Genomic DNA, 20796 nt, shown 5'->3' on the forward strand with positions numbered 1-20796 from the left:
TACATTCTTACTACACCATCTAGTGGATTGAAAAAAGCATTTGACTTCTGGTACTATTCTAGTACCAGAAAGAGACTTTGCAACACAGCAAACATGATTGGTCCTATGCTTGATTAAATAAAATCCCTATTAACAGAACTGCTTAAAAAATATTATTAATATTAAAATACTACATCCAAAATCATGGGGAGAGTTCTGTACAGCCTAAACTGAGATAAGCTTTTACGTTAAAGTTTAAATTCAGCTTGTTCAACGGTTGATTGGCAAACTGCTATTAAACACTTTCAGAGAGGATTTGAATTGATACTTTACTCTCAGTTCTTGTTGTTTTGGCACTGGTGATTTTCCTTTGTGCTGGCTTTGGATGGCGCCAAACCTTCCTCTACACAGAAAAAAGCTTGCCTTATGATGACTCAGATTTGACACAGCAGAACCCAAAGAATAGCCAAATTAGAAACATGTAGAATCTTTCATCCGAGTGTCCTTATATGCATTACATTTTACATTTGTCTGCCTTTTTCTTGCCCCTACCCCAGCATGCAATTTCTCAGATCTTCCTTGAACTTTCTTCTTTAGCCTCCTCATGCCTTTCATCCGTGTCAGCCTGAGAAAAGCCAATGAATCGCCTTTATTACATAAGCACAAAATCCTCATTCAGGCTTATATGAAGCTGCTCACATTAAGCAGTTCTATTCATTCTCTGTGGGAAGCCTGGAGACGTCGGCGTTAATCTAATCTTAAAGCCTCTGACAGAAGATGGGGGGATTCAAAAACTACAGCGAGTGTGAAAGACAAATCTAGGCCTTGATTATATCTGACAGACGTTTCTCTTCTTCACTCTTATTTTTAAGTGATTGCTCAGAGAAATCATCTGTACATTCCCAGATGTTTTAATGGCTTACCTCCAAAATAGAATAAAGTCAAATCTAGGTCATAAGGACAAAGGTGTTCTTGACTCCATGGTTATATTTTTTAATATTTATTTAAAGGTTCATAACAGCATTGTAAAATTGCATGTTTTACTAATTGCATACACCTTACATTACTGCTGACCATTTCCCAACGCTGCCTTAGTGTTTTAAATATTGGAATATCTGTTTGCTTCCTTTCAGGCTGCCACTGGTTTTCAGTCGTTTCAGTAAGGTATGAAAATCAACATCTTGATACATGAAATTTGCTTGAGCATTAAAATATGTTCTTCCCTTTGCTAGACAACCTAACTGCCTGAGGGGTAGGGAAAAAATAAATTAATAAATTAATTAATAAAACTGACTTTTTGAAAAAAAAATTAAACACTGCAGAATTTTTTGGAAATTGATCAGCAGTAATATAGTACAAATTGGCAAAGGAAATATTGAGGTAGTCCACATACTGAACATAGAACAGCTCCAAAAAGCTAAATTCCAACTTCCTCAGGTAAACATCCATGTGAAGAAAAAAACAGGCTCTACAGTTCAAAACATGACATCCTTAGGAGTTCACATGACATCAAAAAACTATTTATCCCAAAGTATCCTCGCATTTCCTAGTCTCTATCGGCAACATTCCACTTCTGGGATTGGTCAGGTGCAGCCGGAAATTCCACCGGATGTCAACCATTTTCATTTTAAATGTCTTCCGCTTCCTTTGTGTAGTAATTTTAAACTCCGGTGGATTTCTGGGGACTACGGTTAACTGCTCCTCAGATCTCTCCAAGGTAAATCCAGACAGCTAGCTAGACTATCTGCCCAATCTGAGTTTTCTGCTGCACGACTTAAACAACTTTTGAACACATGTTCGACCAAAACAAGTTCCTCCTGAAAACTATTTTGCAGCAGCAATGTGGCTTTTTCTTGTGCTTAGTGCCGCTCCAGACAATTGCAATTGCTTTAAAGAAATGCCAATAAACCAAAGCATGTTTTTCTCCCAGAATGCTGTGTGGACTAGCCTGACCTTCCTCTGCAGCGCTGTGTAAGAAGGTCTAACTTCACCACATATATATTCTGGAATAGGAGAAAGAAACACCCAGGGTTGTTTGCATTTCTTTAAACCAATCACCATCGTCTTGGGTGGTGCTAAGCTCTGGACGCAGCAACAGTGGATCTGTAAAATAGTCTCTGGAAGGTTTTGGTTGAACATTTGCAACCCGCAAAACAAAACCCCACATACAATAATTATGATGTTAACTGTTCACGCAATACCGTAGCGTGAGCTATTTAAATTAGCTGGATATACGGTTAACCCTGCTGTTGTCCTCAGGTCAATTTGACCCATTTTCAAAATGTTCCTATCTCATACATTTGGGTTTCTTTCAAACAAATTGTCACAAACAAAATAACGTGGATAGTTCCATAGAACTTTAAGTGAAATAATTTATCAGTTCATTATTTTCATTACATTTGGATGTTTTATTCAGAAAGACTGACAAAACACTTGGGAAAAAGTGACTAATAGGGAAAAAGGAAAGGGAAAAGCGTCAAAAGTGTTGAAAAAAAAAAAACATTGAAAAAAACCAACAAAAAATGTCATGGTCTGCAGGAAGATAACAAAAAGGTTAATTGGCATAAGCTCTGTAATGCCTCGTGAACTTGGTCCACAGTGATGACAACAGGAACTTTGTTATGTTACAAGGAGAGGAGGGCATGGTGAGTACAGGAACAACAGGGATGATGCAGCTTCCTCCATGCTACGGTTCAGAAATTCCTCCAGCCATTTATTTAATTTAAAACAACTGGCTTTTCTAACTTTCCAACTCTTAAGATTTAACCATTTGGTTGCAAATCATTTCAAAACCAACCAAAACCTGCAGTAGGCTCTGATACTTTGTCGGCATGCAGGACTACCTCTCTTTTTCCTTTGCATGCTACCTTTGTTCTGTACCTGTACCCAACTGGGATTGGACATATTTTCTTTGTATGTACAGTATGTATTGACTTCTCCAAGGAGAAATAATATCAGTCACTTCCACCAGAGTCTCTCTGCCCAGTACAGTCATCCATCCGTGTCTAGTTTGTAAATGTTCAATTGTTAATTAGTTTGACTCTTAACACCAACGGTTGTCCTTTGTTACCTAAATAACAACTGAAAAAAATGTGTAATTTTCTTCTTTTCTAGTGATGAGCTGCCTGGACATCTGACCTTTGACCTCCTGATCCCACAGTAGAGAGACATCAGGACCTCACAACAGTGTAAATGTGACACAAATTATAGCTAACATGTTGTCATTTTCTTCTTCGTGAGCATCATTCTGTGCCTTTGCGACTTTCCTTTATAAAAGGAAAGCCAAGCCACTGGTTCTTTTGTAGAAATCTACAGTCTGTGTTTATGCGATCACTGAAGCACTCTGTTGATATAAAACACTAGGAAGATGTTTCTTCTCCTTGCACTTTGCTGCTAAGTTAACAGTGCTAACAAAAAGAAATCAGTTTGACTGCTTCTCTTGGATGTTGGAATTTTTGTGCAAATGTTCAAAGGTTCTCAGTGGCTGGATCCCTGAAGAAATAGATTGTATTGTAACTTATTGAGCATCAGGCAAATCCTGCTGTTAGGTTTGAAATCATAATTATTTAGAGTCGTGTTGAGATCATTCTGGTGTCAGGAATCTGAATGAAAGGTTCATCTGTGGAGAAATTCATAATACATTCATGAGTGATGCAGTGTTTATACCCTTATAAACATGATGTATAATTGATCTTAGATTCCCAATTTGCATGAAACAATATATCAATGCTACACAATTATAAATATATTATATACTCTTTGTAAAAAAATGTCCAGACATTTATCTGCTGCCACCATGACAACAAAATATTTGCTCAGTTTTTCGTTAAATATTTTTTTTCATGTTACAATGACATATTTTCCCTGTTGTTACTACAGCAACCCGTCGTACAGTTTTCAGTCATCTTCACTGGCATATATTCAAATTAACTGGTATAAACTGTTTTGAGCGCTGAAGGTAAATAATGTACATAGTGTCAACTATCTTCCATTTGTCCACATGACTTCAAAGGTTTCAAAGCTCTGTGCTTTTATGGGATTCACAGGCCTACAACTGTATTATAGCAATACTTTGAACTTGTATCTGTGAAATAAATTCATATTTTATGTTCTTAAATATTCATCGTTTTGAGAATTATAATTTAGTGTAAGTATTAAATCCAACATTTTGTAAAATAACATCCAGACATCAGTTGTCATATTGTATTCAAACACCGGAGGGCGCAGCAACGATACAATCATTGCTACTGTTGATGGGGATTTGCCTTTATTTTCTGCATGTATGCCCTGTCCCTCTTTATAGATCAGGGGTGTCAAACCCCGTTTCACTAAGGGCCACAATGCAGAATGAGAGTCACATCAAGTGCCAAACATGTTAAGTTTATTGACATGCTTTTCATTTAAAAAAGTCAAATATCTTTGACTGCATTGCTGCATGTCTTATGTACGCTGCATGTCTCATGTACTAAAAATTTGGTCAACATAAAGCCCTACAAAACTCAGAAAAAGGTTTCTTAGCCATCTTAGAGGTGAGCAAATAAAGCCAAACAATGATTACATTTTTAAAAGTTGACTCTCAAGAAGCTGCTTATAATATGAAATATTAATATGCAAATTCTGGTTCTGTGGGAATTTAAGAAGTCTCAAAGTTGGCAACTCTGCAAAATTCTGCTTTGAATTGTGTGTAATTGCAGTTTCCCGTCTTTCCCGAGGCCACAAATTTATTGTGAACCTAAATTGATAAACGGGCCGGCTTAAAAATGTGCGAGGGGCCGAATTCAGCCAGCAAGCCTTGAGTTTGACATGTGTTCTAGAGAATATCAAAATATAAATATAAATATAGTTTGTGCATCCTATTTTATATAAAATGTGACTTTCTGAGTGGTTCAATTCAATGTCATTTCTAATGTGCAGTAAATGTAATGTGTCTGTCTGTGCCCACTGATGGCTTTACAGAGCACAGTGGGACGCCAACACTGCAAGTTACTGCAAGAGGATTTAGATTAATCTGACTTAGATGAAAACATCTGTCGGAGGTGGAAATTAACAAAGTAGCCTACATTCATTTCTTCCCTGTTTTAAAGTGTGATTGTGAAGTAACTGGTTAACTGGCACTTTAGTTTCAAATTCACATTTTGTGAAACTTTAAAATGTATCATATTCCCTGTAAGGAAATATAACAAATATATTTGCAGATAATACTGAAGAATTTGTAAGGGGATTTTACTTTTGTATTTGCTTCTCCTCTCGTCCAGTGTATTTCTTTATATATTTTTTTAAGATTACTCTTTTGGGGCTTTTCCCTTTATTAGTGACAGTGGATAGACAGGAAAGGGGGGGAAGAGATGGGGGATGACACGCAGCAAAGGGCCGCAGCTCGGAGTCAAACCCATGCTGCTGCAGGACTCAGCCTACATGAGGCGCACGCTCTTACTGGCTGAGCTAGAGGCCACCCCTCCCTTAAATTCTTATTGTGAGGATCACAGTTAGGGCAGAGTCAAGTTTCCTTCTGAAAACTACAAATTGCAGTTTTAGCAGCTTTTACTGTTTTTTTTTTTTTGGTTTCCTGGCATTAGGTTTGATAGAGGGTCCAAACCTGAAGCAGTTCAACCAGTCAGACGAGCAGTAAAATCCCAGCCGACTGCTTTACATTTGTACCACGTGCCATGAATAATACATTAGTAGCTATGGAACAACTGTGTGCACAAGGGGCACAAACCCTTTAAGTTTTGCTGTTAGCACTCTCAGTCAGTATTTGCATTGTTTTTCAAAGTGGTTGTTGGAATTTTAGAAAATCAAGTTGAGAAACGGAGGTGATAAGAAAGAAAGAAAGAAAGAAAAAGAATGATCTTGCCGGGCAAAGAGCAAAGTGTACGCCTTAAAGAAACATGCAGTAATAAAAGTTTAATGTAGACTTAAAACCATATGCAACCAAATGCATGATTGGTCATGGGATGTCCTGTTGTTAATTCTTTGGTTTTGGCTGTAGCACCATGACTTACATTTTTTTGTCAAACATTGGACATGTTTGTCACATTCACCCTTTCATTTGTGAAACATTTAGATAAAGATATTGTGGTTTTAAATGTGATAAATCTTGCCTACCTGTGATGAATTCACATATACGCACAATGTTTTTTTTAAACATCTTTTATTGATATGCATCATTTTCATCATTATAAACCCGATTTTAATTTGAACTATTGGTGAATTAATACATTATAAAACGTGTTTTGCAAATGTAATAATCAAATAAAACAACTTGTAACTTAATCAATATATCAATCAACTTAATCAACTTTTTTTTCATTTGTAAAGTAGGCCTAATACAGTTTTGATTTAATTTAGAAGAAAAAAACAAACAATTTTAAATCAGGTACTGATTTTTTTGTCTTTCTTTTTATTCGATAGTAAACTGAGTCACGTTCAAGTTACAGGATGGGTGACTCGCCATACACTATAAAAAAAAAAAAAAACACAAGGTCATCACCTTGTTCCGCACCCAAAGGGTGTCACATGTTGAAACTACACTGAGCTTGCAGCTCTGCACACAACACACCTGCAGATGTAAAGCACGCCCACATACCTGCGAGAACCAGGAAGTCACATCATTTAGAGTAGACGAAACCAAAATAGCCACCAACATTTCGTTCCGTTAAAACCCTCATGTTCCTCTGCATACTTCACTTCCACCTCTACTTCTCGGATTAATCTGTTCTGGTCACATTAAAACAGGAATAAGACAGAGTTTCACCTGGTAAGTTGATCGTGTAATGTTCGCCCTGAATGTCGACATATTGTCTACGTGTTTCGTCTCGCTCGTCACCATATTAGGGCATTGGATAGATGCGTACTAAAGTAGTATTGGTTTAAATTGGCAGTTAAAGTAATAAAGAACAGTTTTATCTTGCTCTTGAAGGCAGCAGTCTGTTATTTTAAGACTTGTAGTCGAACGCGAAATGACCTACAGTGTATTAGGCCCTCTGCATTGCAGTTAGTATGTATCTTCTGTTCAGTTTTGCATTGTATTAGCCCCAGACGGTGTAAATACACGAGAGACACAACGTGGTAATGGGCTAGCATTTTACTGTTGCTTGAAAGCTGTGGTGTATTCAGTGTGTAGTGTATATGTGTGTGTAGTTACCGTTTTGGGCAACCAAATTTAGTTTCAAAAGGTGTAACTTAATTTAGAGAATCCAAAAATAACTATTACTCAAATACTACACTTGCGTTTTGTAAGCCTTTACTTTTCCTCCACTATATTACATGTGTTAACATTGTAGCTAACGTTACTGTTGTTTGAAAGCTGTCGTGTATTCAGTGTGTAGGCAGGCCTAGTGTATGTGTGTGTGTGTTGTTACCGTTTTTGGGCAACCAAATTTAGTTTCAAGAGGTGTAACTTAATTAAGAGTTTCCCCAAATTACTATTACTCAAATACCACACTTGCATTTTGTAAGCTTTTAATTTTCCTCCACTATATTTCATGGGGTAACACTGTAGCTAACGTTACTGTTGTTTGAAAGCTATCGTGTATTCAGTGTGTAGTGTATGTGTGTGTTGTTACCGTTTTTGGGCCAAATTTAGTTTCAAGAATTGTAACTTAATTTAGAATATCCCAAAATAACTCAACATCACTCAAATTGTACACTTGTATGTTGTCAGCTTTTACTTTCCCTCCACTATATTTTATGGGGTAACATGGTAGCTAATGTTAAATTACTCAACTTCATCGGCAAACTTCATGAAAGTTTTGTTCAGTTTTTGTTGAGACTTTCGTGTCATATTTGGGGTTCCATTGAATTTTAATGTACAGTGTAATTTGTATTACCGCATACTAATATTTAGTCTACCCTACATTCAAATATAATTTCAAATGCCAGTTTATTAGGTACAGTCATAGACTATTAAATACGCCACCTAGCTAAAACTAATGCAGTCCAACAGTCCTGCAATAAATGCCCCCTTTGTGAACGTTATAATGTGCAGTATTTGTTTTAGAAAGGTGGTTAATAAAATGTTATAGTAATTTTGGAGGATGTACTTTGGAGTACTGTTGCATTCTAGGCCTATTGCATTATACAGAGATGTGTTGCTGTAATTTAGTCTACCATCTGATTTAGTGCAGTAGTCAATATAGTCTATATCAACGACGTTCCACTTCTTGGATTGTTCAGGTGCCGTTGGAAATTCTGCTGGATGTCTCTCATTTTAGGCCGGATGTTGGTTTCCTTCCTCTTTCTTTGTGTTGGAATTTTAAACTCCGGTGGATTTCTGAGGACTATGGTTAACTGCTCCTCAGATCTCTGCACCATGGTAAAGTTGGTTATATATTGGATGTTGGTTATACAACACATTTTACAACACAAAAAATCCATTATGCAGCTTGACCTTTTGACCTATTCTTGTCAAAACTCTTTTGTTGCACTCAGCTAACCCTCTTACACATTGCACAAAACTTATTTTTTCAAAAAACCCATTACTTGATATTTAAAAAAAAAATTTTTTTATGTGAACAAATGCCACAAATCTATTATGCGGCTTGACTGTTTGACCTATATAAAACCAACTTTACCGTCCAGAGCAACGGGATCTGTTGGTCAATTTCTTTAACTGTCTATGGAAAAAAACATGGTTATTTATTGTGTTGGGTATCGGTCTGTGGCCGCCATTTTTAATCCCAGCCTGCTGTTTTCTTCATAATTTCAATTACAGCCCCTTTAAAAAAAAAAAACGATATGTGTAATTGCAGAATGTAATAGGGCTGGATTAAATTAACCAATTCTCCAATTAAAATCGATGTTCGAGTGATCTGATATGGATTAATAAGATCTCGATTGATCTTTTAATATATGCTGTAGTTTTCACAATGAATGTTACATTACCTTATTACATTAAATGTCATTTTGCTGAGGCTTTTATCCAAAGCCACTTACAATTGCTATATATGTCAGAGGTCGCACGCCTCTGAAGCACCTAGGGACACATGGAATCCAGGTCTTCCAAAGGCATGGGTCATATCCAGTATCCACATCTATGCGCCATAATCACCATGGTTGAATGTGGTGAATTGTAAACATTAAGCTGGTGCATCATAAAATAAAATATTTGGTTGTTGCTTCTTCCTTTTACAATTTACATCATATGTTTTCAGAGACTATATTTTATATCCAGGCAAAATTGGTATTGTAAGTGAAATTTCCCTAGCCTAATAATCTTGAATCAAATTGAAATATGTAATGGCATTGGAAAGTCGTTGAGTTGGAAAATTATTGATCAAGCCCTAGAATATAAACTCTGCTTCAGGTGGTTTCCTCCCCATTTTCCCAGAAATGATATGCCATGTGCTCAGTGGTAGGGGATGGGAGCCCTGGTTGTTGTTGCATTCTACAGGGAGTGATAGACGTTTTAGTGTATAAACTCAGCTGCCTTCTCATTCCTCAATTTACAATGTTTCACTTCCTGATAAGACCAACCTGCAACAATGAGAACAGGCGAGATTTCGTGGTTAGTGCTTCTGCAGGTCACTTAACATTCCCTGCTGATCAAGATTATACCTGTGTAGAGACCATGCACACACTGATTCCTTTTCTTCTGTCAGGTCCCCCCTAACGTCCAGGATCTATTGCACGCACACACTTCTGGTCTCTCTGAGGTCTTTATGCCAAGACCTTTTAGCTGTTCCCAGAATACTTGATCATTCTTTTTCTGTGGCGGCTCCAAGGCTCTGAAACACTCTCCCTTTAGAGCCTTTGAGTCTTTGATTCTGTGGAAACCTTTAGAAAACACATAAAGACAGATCTTTTTAGACAAGCATTTAATTAACCATATGGTTTTGTATTTTATGTGTGACGCAGTGTGCACTTAGGGACCCCCTCTTGTCTGTGAAAGGTGCTAAATATAGGTGTGTGTGTGTGTGTGTGTGTGTGTGTGTGTGTGTGTGTGTGTGTGTGTGTGTGTGTATAAAGTTTACTTACACAGCAAAAATATGGATTTACGTTATAAAGTTTTAAGCTGGGGGAAGAAAAACACTTGCAAATCTTATTTCCATTTGTAAGTACTTCTAGATATTATTTAAAACAATATTGGACTGAATTTTGCTTTTGAAACTAAAATAAAGTACACCTTCACAGATCTAGTGGTGGGAGTGGGAGGGCTTGGTGGGAATGTATATGCATGGGGGGAAAACGGAGATTGTTCATAGTTTCAAAATATAAAATTTGTTCATGATGTAGTTATGAAACTGCAGCAGCAGTATTGCAAAAAGAAAAGCCAAAGAGCTTATTTTGTTTTCCAAATCTTGGCTCGGAAATTACAACTCACCAAAAAAACAAATAGTTTGTTCTTCCATAGAGCTTGTAAATGTTTGTGTTTGTGCATTAAAGCATGCGGTGAAAGATTAAGAAGATGCGTTGAGTGTGCTGTGTAAGGATGGTCACAGTCAATTAGGATGAGAGTGCAGTTGTTTGGTGGTGAGCAGGTAGTTTACAATGTGTCTCAGAGCTTATTTGCTAAAAAAAAAACAGCTGCCTCTCCTTAGCTTGTGCAATTTTAGATAAAATTGTTTGTACAACTTTCTTGTTACAATGTTAAGACAGAGACGAAGTAACATTATTTACACAAAATCTTGACATTTTAGAGAGTCGGTGGTCGAGCGAGCTTGAGAGTGCATTAAGAGAGGGAGTGCCGTACAATGCGGTAATCAGAGCAATAAATCTCTCTTGCATCTTTTTTTTGCAGTAATTATGTTGTAAAGCAAAAAGTCAACAAACACACCTACGCAGGAAGCTGCCCCATTGTCCGACTATGAGTGAATGCAGAGCTTCATCCTGTCTGTCTCTCTGCGCCAACTTGTGGGTCGAAATGAGACGCTGAGGGGCAAAGCTGCGGTTGGGGATGACAACGGGTTGCACACTCTACATACTCTTATTGGCTGGGGGTTACACATCAACCTGGGACCCAAAGGCACTTTGTTACCACGTACAAGCGTCCCGCACACAGGAAAATAAAAAGAAATAGGAGAATACAGGCAGTGCAGGGTCTCTGCAGGTTTAGACACTACCAGGCACTCCATAGTGGGTCACGGTTTTGGTCATCAACAACCGGTTGGGCATCAACAACCGGTTGCAACTTGAAATCTTTTCAAAATTTGGTTTTGAATCCGATCAACAGTTCCAAATTTAACAGACGCAAGTTTCGGCTTCTGTAGCGGCCAACGTACTTCCGTGCTTGTTGTGTTGCAGCCGCAGACCACACTAAGCTTAGTGTGGCTTTATGTCCCATTGAAAAAGAATGTGACCCGTTTCAACTGCACTCCTTAAAGAATCACATTTGAGAAGTGTTAAGAACCGGAATCAAAAGCAAAAATCAGAATTGGAATGAGAACAGTTCAAATCAAAACGATGTTGTGGGTTTGGTACAGACCAAAAGTTTGGAACCACCTCATTCAATGGGTTTTCTTTATTTTCAATACTATTTAATTGTAGATTATTACTGAAGGCATCAACAGTATGAATGAACACATATGGAATTATGTACTTAACAAAAAAAGTGTGAAGTAACTGAAAACATGTCTTATATTCTTGTTTCCTCAAAGAAGCCACCCTTTGCTTTTTTGATAGCGCTGCAAACCCTTGGTGTTCTCTCAATGAGCTTCATGAGGTAGTCACCTGAAATGGTTTTCACTTCACAGGTGTGCTTTGTCAGGGTTAATTAGTGGAATTTCTTGCCTTATTAATGGATTTGGGAACATCAGTTGTGTTGTGTAGAAGTCAGGTTGATACACAGCCGACGGCCCTATTGGACAACTGTTAGAATTCACATTATGGCAAAAACCAATCAGCTAAGTAAAGAGAAACGAGTGGCCATCATTACTTTATAAAATGATGGTCAGTCAGTCCGGAAAATTGTGGAAACTTTGAATGTGTCCCATCATGCAGTCGCAAAAACCATCAAGCGCTAGAACAGAACTGGCTCACATGAGCACCGCCCCAGGAAAGGAAGACCAAGAGTCACCTTTGGTGCTGAGGATAAGTTAATCTGAGTCACCAGCCTTAGAAATCACAAGTTAACAGCAGCTCAGATTGGAGACCAGATGAATATCACACAAAGTTGTTGCTGCAGACACATCTCTAGAACAACTGTTAAGAGGAGACTGCTCAAATCAGGCCTTCATGGTCAAATAGCAGCTAAGAAACCACTGCTAAGGAGAGGCAACAAGCAGAAGAGATTTGTTAGGGCCAAGAAATACAAGGAATGGACATTAGACCAGTGAAAATCTGTACTTAGGTCTGATGAGTCCAAGTGTGAGATCTTTGGTTCCACCTGCCGTGTCTTTGCACGACGGAGAAAAGGTGACCGGATGGATTCTACATGCCTGGTTCCCACCGTGTAGCGTGGAGGAGGAGGTGTGATGGTGTGGGGGTGCTTTGCTGCTGACACTGTTGGGGATTTATTCCAAATTGAAGGCATACTGAACCAGCATCGGCATCCCATCCCATCCGGTTTGCATTTAGTTGGACCATCATTTATTTTTTAACAGGACAATGACCCCAAACACACCTCCAGGCTGTGTAAGGCCTTTTTGACCAAGAAGGAGAGTGATGGAGTGCTGCGCCTCCACAGTCACCGGACCTGAACCCAATCGAGATGGTTTGGGAGCTGGACCGCAGAGTGAAGGCAAAGGGCCAACAAGCGCTGAGCATCTCTTGGAACTCCTTCAAGACTGTTGGGAAACCATTTAAAGCTTTTATAAGACATCTTTGCAGTTATTTCACTATCTTTTGTTAAGTACATAATTCCACATGTGTTTATTATATAATACATACAATTTTATATACAAATGATTCTGATAAATTACTATTTAAAAGGACATTGGACTGTCAACCATGTTATGAGCTTTGGCGTTGCCTAGATTGTCCACCAGAGGGTGCTCTACAACGTCCCTGTTAACAACACTGATTATTAGTTTCATATCTTTAGTTTGTATTTTTATACTTTTTATTCATCAAAACTTTAATATATGTTGATGTTCTTCTGTTTTGTTGTGACAAAACTAATTATTATCATATTATGTTAGTGAGAACTCATAAATAACTACAAATAACTAATGTTAGGGAATTCTGTTTGTTTTGTAGCGCGTTTCTGGATTTTTTTCAACAGTGTATAATTGGCCGATATATCAGCATATCGAATTTTTAAATAATTCAATTTAATTTATTTAGCACAAAATCACAACAGTTATCTCATTGCGCTTTTCATTAAAGAGCAGGTCTGGACCGTACTCTGTGTTGTTATTTACAGAAACCCAATCCTTCGGTTGGGCTCTACTAAAAACACATTACTGCTTTACTGTGTATTCAACATGTCTGGCAATACCAGCAAACCGGCAATACCGAGAAATTCTCATATTTAAAAGTTTTGAACAAATAATTATCTACATACAGAACACATATTTTTGAAGAAAACAGAAATACAGGTCAATGGAGGAGGTTTTGGATTGTTGATACCTTTACACATTGTGTACCTTTTTTGTGTGATGTGTTTGTGTGCATGTTTATCTGTGTGCTGTTTTTGTCCCCACACATACACATTTTCCTCTGTCTACTTGCAGTTTGGTCTGGCTGAGTGCTCTCAGCCAGAGTGTAAGGTGTTGGATTATGATAAAAACCGCCTGTGAATGCTCCCCGGTTTAATGGTCTGGTCTCCTTTCCTCCCAGCCCAGACGAGGCTCCTAATCTGGGCTGCTCTGACAAAAACAACACGCAGCACAGGGTGGACTCAAAAAACCCTCTCTCCTTCTTTTACCTCTTCCTTTGTGCTGTTCCCAACTTTTTTTTAAAATAGACAGTTGTTATTTCTCCCCCACTATGCTCTTGAAATTTAGAGCCGTGCTTGTTTTGAGTGCTGAGGGATTTCTGCTGCTCAGTGAAATCTGCAGCCGCTCTCATGGCACGACCATCCCGTGCCATAATCCAGACATCCAAGCAGCTGTAATATAAATCCTGTCCAGAGTTTGCATGGGCTGGCAGCTCATCAAGAGGCCCCAGAGATCTATTTATTTATTTAATTCAAACCTCTCCTAGGACATGGCAGCCTGCTCTAAACTGGTAACTCGGGCTGACAAGATATAGACATTTAATCTGCGCCGTGGTGTGGCACGCACGCCAAGGGATTGGTGAGTGCAAAATTTATGACCTATGACCTACATGTCAGGGCTGCAAAGATTGATTGATTGATTGAAGAATCGATTATTACATTATTGATATTTTGATAATTGATTAATTGGTCTGAGTAAATTTTTAGGAAAACATTTCTCTCATTCCAGCTTCTCAAATGTGAATATGTTCTAGTTGATTCACTCCCCTGTGACAGAAAACCGAAATCTTTTTGAGTTGTGGAACCAAACAAAACATTTGAAGACGTCATGTTGGGCTTTGGAAAACATTGATTGACATTTTTCGCTGTTTTATAGACCGAACAACTAATCGATTAATAAAGAAAATAATAAACAAGGAAATGATCGTGTGTTGCAGCCTAGTCTATATCCACGACGTTCCACGGATTAACGTTAGGGGTTCCACGCCCGGAAATTCCAACGGATGTACCGCTTTGTCTGTTACCTTGGGCTTTCTTTGTGTTGGCGTTCTAACCTCCAGTGGATCTATGAGGACTATGGTTACCTGGTCCTCAGATCTCTGCAGGTTAAATCCTGACGGCTAGCTAGAATATCTGTCCAATCTAAGTTTTCTGTTGACGACTAACACAACTTTTGAATGTACACACGTTCCTTACCGGGGCTATTTTGCCGAGGCAACGTTCCTCAGTCCGGCGCTTAGCACCGCCCAAGGCGGTTGTGATTGGTTTAAAGAAATGCCGATAAGACTAGTTGCAGCCAAATGTGAAATAAATAGTTATCAATCTGCAAATTAGGGTTTGACAGAGTGCAAGTGAGGTCAGATCTACTCTGAAGACGTCATCCTCTTAGAGCGTGTGCTCCTTATGACATCAGGCTAATTTCCGGTGTGTTCCATCGGCCTTAAACTGTCCGCTAAATGTTTCTGTCTCTTGTTGCTTGGCTTTCAAACGGAAAACCAATCTAAAAATGGCAGGTTCAACCTTTTGACATTTTCTTTTTTTGCTGGAACCCTGCACCCATCCCAAAAACTGCCAAAGTTTCTCACCACTTTTGTGTTCATTTGCAATAAGCAGAGTAAAACACACAGGCCGTTTTTTTAAAAGAAGTTTTGTAACTTTATAAATGGTTGATTAGACAAGCTTGGTCCCCGATGCACAGCCGGTTTAATCTAAGAGACCATAAAGGATACAAAGTTCTCCCCAATGTACTTACAAGGTTGATTTTTTTATATTGAAGCTTGGTATTTTTTAGACTTGAAATTTGAAATGATAGTATTTATGATAAGGATAAGTCTGGTGATTTTCTTATGGGCCAAAATCAACAGTTAACAGATTCAAGCAGTGTGTGTGTGTGTGTGTGTGTGCATCCAAAGCATGATATATCTTCTTCCTCTATGCCATAGAGATCCATTCGTGTCCAAAAGCTATTAAAACACATCCCCACTGTTGCACAGTGTTCCTTTTTATATTCATTTTGGCTCAGTCCCACATACTTAAATACTCTCTCTCTCACCAAATGTGTATTCATCCACAGCTGAAAATAGTCCCCACCAAATGCACTATTTATTCCTGTTTGTGTAACTTTTATTTAAAAACTACAGTGTCCAGCTGTTTTGGAAAATGACTGAGTCTTTTATTTAGAAACCACATATTTGTGAGACACTTTCAAGGATCTGTACAGTCAAAATCCGAGTGCCACAGAAGGGAGGAAGGTCTAAATTTTGTGAGACAGTCACACAAGTTGTTGGTCTTTATTAAGGCACGGCATTATGAAAGGCTATGGAACACAAACAGAATGTGCCAAAGCAGCCGGAGAGAGCAATGGGAGCAGATTTTAAATGAAGCGTCCGATCGGGACATTGCTGAGAAAACGTGTTTTTGTGCTCACAAATCTGTCACTCTGTACACTCAAATCTTCAAGTGCAGATTGATTACAGCTTCGTCCTGTTTAGTAGTAATTGTGTCACAAATAAACCAGCATAAGGGGTTAGCCCTGGTGAAGGGGTGTGTGAGGGTGAAGTAGATGGATCTGCCTGGGTGTGAATGGCAAGAAGACTAAGCCTGGATGGGGGATTATGGGAGAAGGGGGCGGGGAGCCTAAATGATCTGTCAGGGCTTAATACAACAAGAATCCCAGCTACAGCAGCTGCAGCAGCTCCAACAGCAGCAGCAGTGGTGGTGGCACAGGCTGCGTTTTCATTAGAGTAATGTCCAAAGAAGCTCCGGAATTATGTAACGGTGACGTGCTGTCATCCTCTTTGCCGGCCCACTGCCTGGCAGGAACGTGGCCGTTTGTTTTCCTTTTATCCTCACTCGCTGAGGGAAGCCAAAAGGACATCTGTCGGAGTCGGCTGTTGGGAGCAGGACTCGTAGTAGCTCCGCCACGGGGACCTCGCTGCTCTGGGTGCTAAAGCTGTGGCATCATTGTCATGGAGAGGACAAGTCTGTAGTCTTTCTGAAGAAAAGGAGCAAAAGTGGAGAAGATGAGTGATGGAGGAAGTGTAGCTGCAGTCAGAGCTATGTGTTGTGTGTGAGGCTGTCACCGCGTAAAGAATTCGAAGATGAAGTTTAAGAAGTTCATCACAATCATGCAGGCAGCCATAGGGATTGTTCCCCTGAACAAACGGGAGCTTCTGCCGCCTGGCAGGAAACTGTGGAGACCCCTGGGGTGAGTTGTGTGGGTGCGGGTGTGGGTGGGTGTAACATGCATAGAGAGTCTGTGCATAGTAGTAGTGAACTGCATGTTGTCATTCAACTGTTGCAGCTGATTATCTCATACAGATCTACAGTGGATATAAAAAGTCTACACACCCCTGTTAAAATTCCAGGTTTTTGTGATGTAAAAAAAAAAAAACATCTTCATATGAATGGACTTTGGTGTAGGGTGGCAAGACGGAAGCCTTTTCTTACAAAGAAAAACATCCAAGCCTGGCTGAAGTTTGCAAAAACAGACATTAAGTCTCCCAAAAGCATGTGCGAAAATGTGTTCTAGTCTGATGAAACCAAGGTTCACCTTTTTGGCCGTAATAAAAAAACAACGCTGCACACCCAAAGAACGCCGTACCCACAGTGAAGCATGGTGGTGGCAACAACATGCTTTGGGGCTGTTTTTCTCTAGCTGGAACCGGGGCCTCACTCAGGGTGGAGGGAATTATGAACAGTTCCAAATACCAGGCCATTTTGGCACACTACCTTCTGTCTTCTGTTAGAAAGATAAAGAGCAAGTTCACCTTTCAGCGTGACAACAAGCCAAAGCACACATCCAAATTCACAAAAGCATGGCTTCGCCAAAAGAAGATGAGCGTTTTGGAATGGCCAAGCCAGACCCCAGACCTGAATCCAGTTGAACCTCTGTGGGGTGACCGACAGGAGATATCCTCACAATATGACAGAGATGGAGCACTTTTGCAAAGAAGAGTGGGTAAATATTGCCACGTCGAGATGTGCCATGCTAATAAACTCATACCCAAAAGGACTGAGTGCTGTAATAAAATCAAAAGATGCTTCAACAAAGCAGTAGTTTTAAGGGTGTGGCCACTTATGCAACCAGGTTGGTGTACGTATTGTATTTCCCCCCCCTGAAAGATTTAAGTTTGTTTTTTAATTTGAATTGTTCAGGTTATCGGTCAAAATTGAGGTGGAAACAGGTCTGATATGATTTATCTTGTCTCATCACATAAACCTGCCATTTCAACAGGGTTGTGTGGATTATGTATGTCCACTGTAAATCTATACTAGGGCTGCAACTATTTTCATTGTTGATTAATCTGATTATTTTCAGGAATAATCCTCCCTGCTATGTGTTTTTACAAGAATGTGTCACTCAGAGACATTGTATTGATATATAGTTCATCACAGTTTGGCAAATGAATGCAAAACCACATACATAATACATAAAATACATACAATGATTTTGGCTCTGGTATAAACTTAAACAAGTTTAAGTGTATACTTACTAGTATACTAGTTTAAACAATTTTCATACATCCAAGATTTGGTATATTATTAATTTTGTATGTCAAATATCGTTTCTTACTACACTACCCTATTGGTTCATTCTACATTCTTCACATTTATTTATCTTCATATCTACAGTATATGCTAGTGTTTGTACTGTCTAATTATATACTGCCTTGCATCTTACTTGTAGTGCTGTTCATCACAATGCATAGTAATGATCCATTCATTTCAAACGAACCTCTCAAAATACTTCAAAATAATACTAAAACAACAGCTAACATTTTAAATGCCAGAATTGTGCGTCACAGCATGCTCCGACATCTTCTTTTCATAATGATGTGATTCCTTTGAAAGACGTTAAACATTATTATTGATATATTGTCTAATGAGTTAAAAGTGATGTTGGGTGAACTAAATCACCTGTAAGTCACGCAAACTCTTACAAATTATTATTAAAGATTCTTCCTAGGGGCTTTTTCCCCTCCATTATAGTGACAGTGGATAGACTGGAAAGGGGGACAGAGATGGGGGATGACACGCAGCAAAGGGCAGTAGGGTGGACTCGAACCCTGCCCCGCTGCAGGACTCAGCCAACATGGGGCGAACGCTCCTACTGGGTGAGCTAGAGGCCACCCCGTAAACTATAATTTATTATAACTCAGTGTAGTTGAACAGAGATTTGGTCCAGGGCTATATAATACGTTTTTAGTTTTTTTTATTCATAACTTTTGCTACTTTTACACCTTGCTTTCCCACTATTCTGCAATTTCCAAGCCCCTAATATGAAGACATATGAAAACATGTAGTTTGAAAACTCTGAGGTTGCGTTGTAGTCTGGACGGGCACAAACAGTGATCTTTTTGGAAGTCTATGCAGACATCCACATCAATCTGTATTGTTGGTTGATAGGCTTACATTCCTTTTCTAAAATTCATCCTTCCTGAGTACCGCTCTACTTTCAGTAAAGTCCGTCGTCAGTCCAGGCTACTTTCTGCCATTGTTCTTTCTCCAACTTACTGTATATTCTGTATTTTCAAACACAGAGTTAACATTAGACAACCAGCTTTGTGTTTACACAGGCACATGCATGCTCTGTTAACACAAATTGTCATCTACATTTTTGTTCACGTAGTGTAAATATGGACAGAGATCATTTCAGATACAAAAATCGTAATTGTTTCTTTTAATTTTATTTTTCATTTAAACAGTGTTGATGTAGTCTCAATAGGGTTGTGTTTCAAAATGTTTAATACTAGTGTCAACCTGACAAGACCTGACTAACAGAAAGCTTGCGTTACAAATGGGCATGTGGGTCTTTACCCGGATCGAATGAAAAACGGTTTTGGAGCGTGACCTCAATTAGGGACTAAAAGTTCTGATGACTCTGCCTCTTGCTGCTTGTGCTTGTCTCGTGTGAGCCCCCCAACTTTACTGAAGTGCAATACTAAATTGCTTGAGGGAACGTATGGGAAGAGGGAGATGACAGATAAGTGTACACATTATTCACAGGACAGTCAATATGGGCCCTTCAGGATTTTTGCCCCAGAGTCCCCTGACAAGTTAGGTCAGAGTGAAGTGAGTCAGATATTTGAATACTTCCCATTGTTCCAGTAGATACCGAGCTTGACCTACATGTCTGTGCTTAATGTGTTAGGGGTTGCATGCTTAGTCATGCAGAGGCATTCTGCTTTCTTTACTCTCAGCTCAGGATCGCTCTGACTCAATCCAGTCAGGCCATCAGAAGGCATCAGAAACATCAGGTCTGACTCACTGCCACAGAGTTGGGGGAAAATGTTGTTTCAGCTCATGTTCAGACATGTTAGCAGTCAGGTTGAAGATGCTGCCCTCAAAGTAAAACTGCAGATTATAAAATTATAGTCAGTAGTATCAGTGTGAGCCAGGTCTCCTCTGGCTTTACTCATTCATACACAAGTAGTTTAGTTCTGGGAACTTTGGTATTTTATTCTCTATTCATAGCCCTGCTTTTCCTACTGGTCCTTTCGATCTTAGGGTTAGTTGACAATGAATGTTTTAGTCGTGGTTCTGACTGTGGCATCATGGAAATGTGAAAGTGTGTGGTTTCTTACTTGTTTCGATTGACAAACAGTAAAAATCTCAAACATAGACAATTTACCATCATCAGAGAAAAGCCCATTTAAGAAGCCGGACCGCATATTTTTTGGCATTTCTGTTAGTTGCTCACTTTGGTCCTAGATTATACATGACCTGGATTGCCATGGAATTGTGTGCAAATTCTATGGTTCCCAGCGAATAGCCCAACTGACGGGTGTTCCTCTGAATTTCCTTAACAAGACCACCTAGTTCTCACTTATCCAGTGAAATATTTCAACATCCTATTTTTTTTCCCAAGGGGCAGCTGGGGCTCAGTGTTTGGTTAGATCCCGGGCTCCTCATGTCATACATGTTGAAGTGTCCCTGGTAAAGTCACTGAACCCACTAAACCCCATGAAAGTTTGCGCACACATTGAGGCTACTGTTAGGATGAATAGTAATCACTTTGGTGATTCCCCAATTTTTCATCTAGCACCATCAGCAGCGGGCTAAAGTTTATCCAATATTTTTGTTTTACGACCAAATACCTTATTGATCGAAACTAATGACCTTCCCTTCAGCATCAGCTGTAGCCTACTTTGTTTACTGCTAATTAGCAGATGTTCTAAATCTTAGTTGCACCATCTAAGTTGTAGGAGCGCTCAGTAAAT

At 39.1% G+C, this 20796-nt stretch overlaps 2 protein-coding genes and 1 long non-coding RNA gene across 11 annotated transcripts in view; 2 read left to right on the forward strand and 1 right to left on the reverse strand.

Annotated features, from left to right (window-relative positions):
• Positions 1-4098, forward strand: part of pip5k1ba (phosphatidylinositol-4-phosphate 5-kinase, type I, beta a) — a 19603-nt gene extending 15505 nt beyond the window's left edge. For 3 of the 5 annotated variants that reach the window (XM_034895486.1, XM_034895488.1, XM_034895487.1), the window contains exons 14-15: positions 1113-1152; positions 3095-4098. In XM_034895486.1, the coding sequence (XP_034751377.1) occupies positions 1113-1142 (30 nt within the window). In that variant the 3' untranslated portion in view covers positions 1143-1152; positions 3095-4098. Of the gene's footprint in view, positions 1-1112; positions 1153-3093 lie in introns of all 5 variants that reach the window. The other 2 variants (XM_034895489.1, XM_034895490.1) reach the window with 2 other exon arrangements.
• On the reverse strand, positions 1933-18964 carry LOC117958838. The gene is made up of 3 exons (XR_004659801.1): positions 18952-18964; positions 15160-15161; positions 1933-2204 (listed from the first exon to the last, which is right to left on the reverse strand). It is a non-coding gene; the product is annotated as an uncharacterized LOC117958838 (long non-coding RNA).
• Positions 6543-20796, forward strand: part of tjp2a (tight junction protein 2a (zona occludens 2)) — a 46789-nt gene continuing 32535 nt past the window's right edge. For 3 of the 5 annotated variants that reach the window (XM_034895476.1, XM_034895477.1, XM_034895478.1), the window contains exon 1: positions 16304-16781. In XM_034895476.1, coding sequence (XP_034751367.1) covers positions 16675-16781 — 107 coding nt within the window. In that variant the 5' untranslated portion in view covers positions 16304-16674. Of the gene's footprint in view, positions 6737-16303; positions 16782-20796 lie in introns of those variants that run through there. The other 2 variants (XM_034895482.1, XM_034895483.1) reach the window with 2 other exon arrangements.

Source organism: Etheostoma cragini, chromosome 16 (assembly GCF_013103735.1).
Source record: "Etheostoma cragini isolate CJK2018 chromosome 16, CSU_Ecrag_1.0, whole genome shotgun sequence".
Taxonomy (NCBI): Eukaryota; Metazoa; Chordata; class Actinopteri; order Perciformes; family Percidae; genus Etheostoma; species Etheostoma cragini.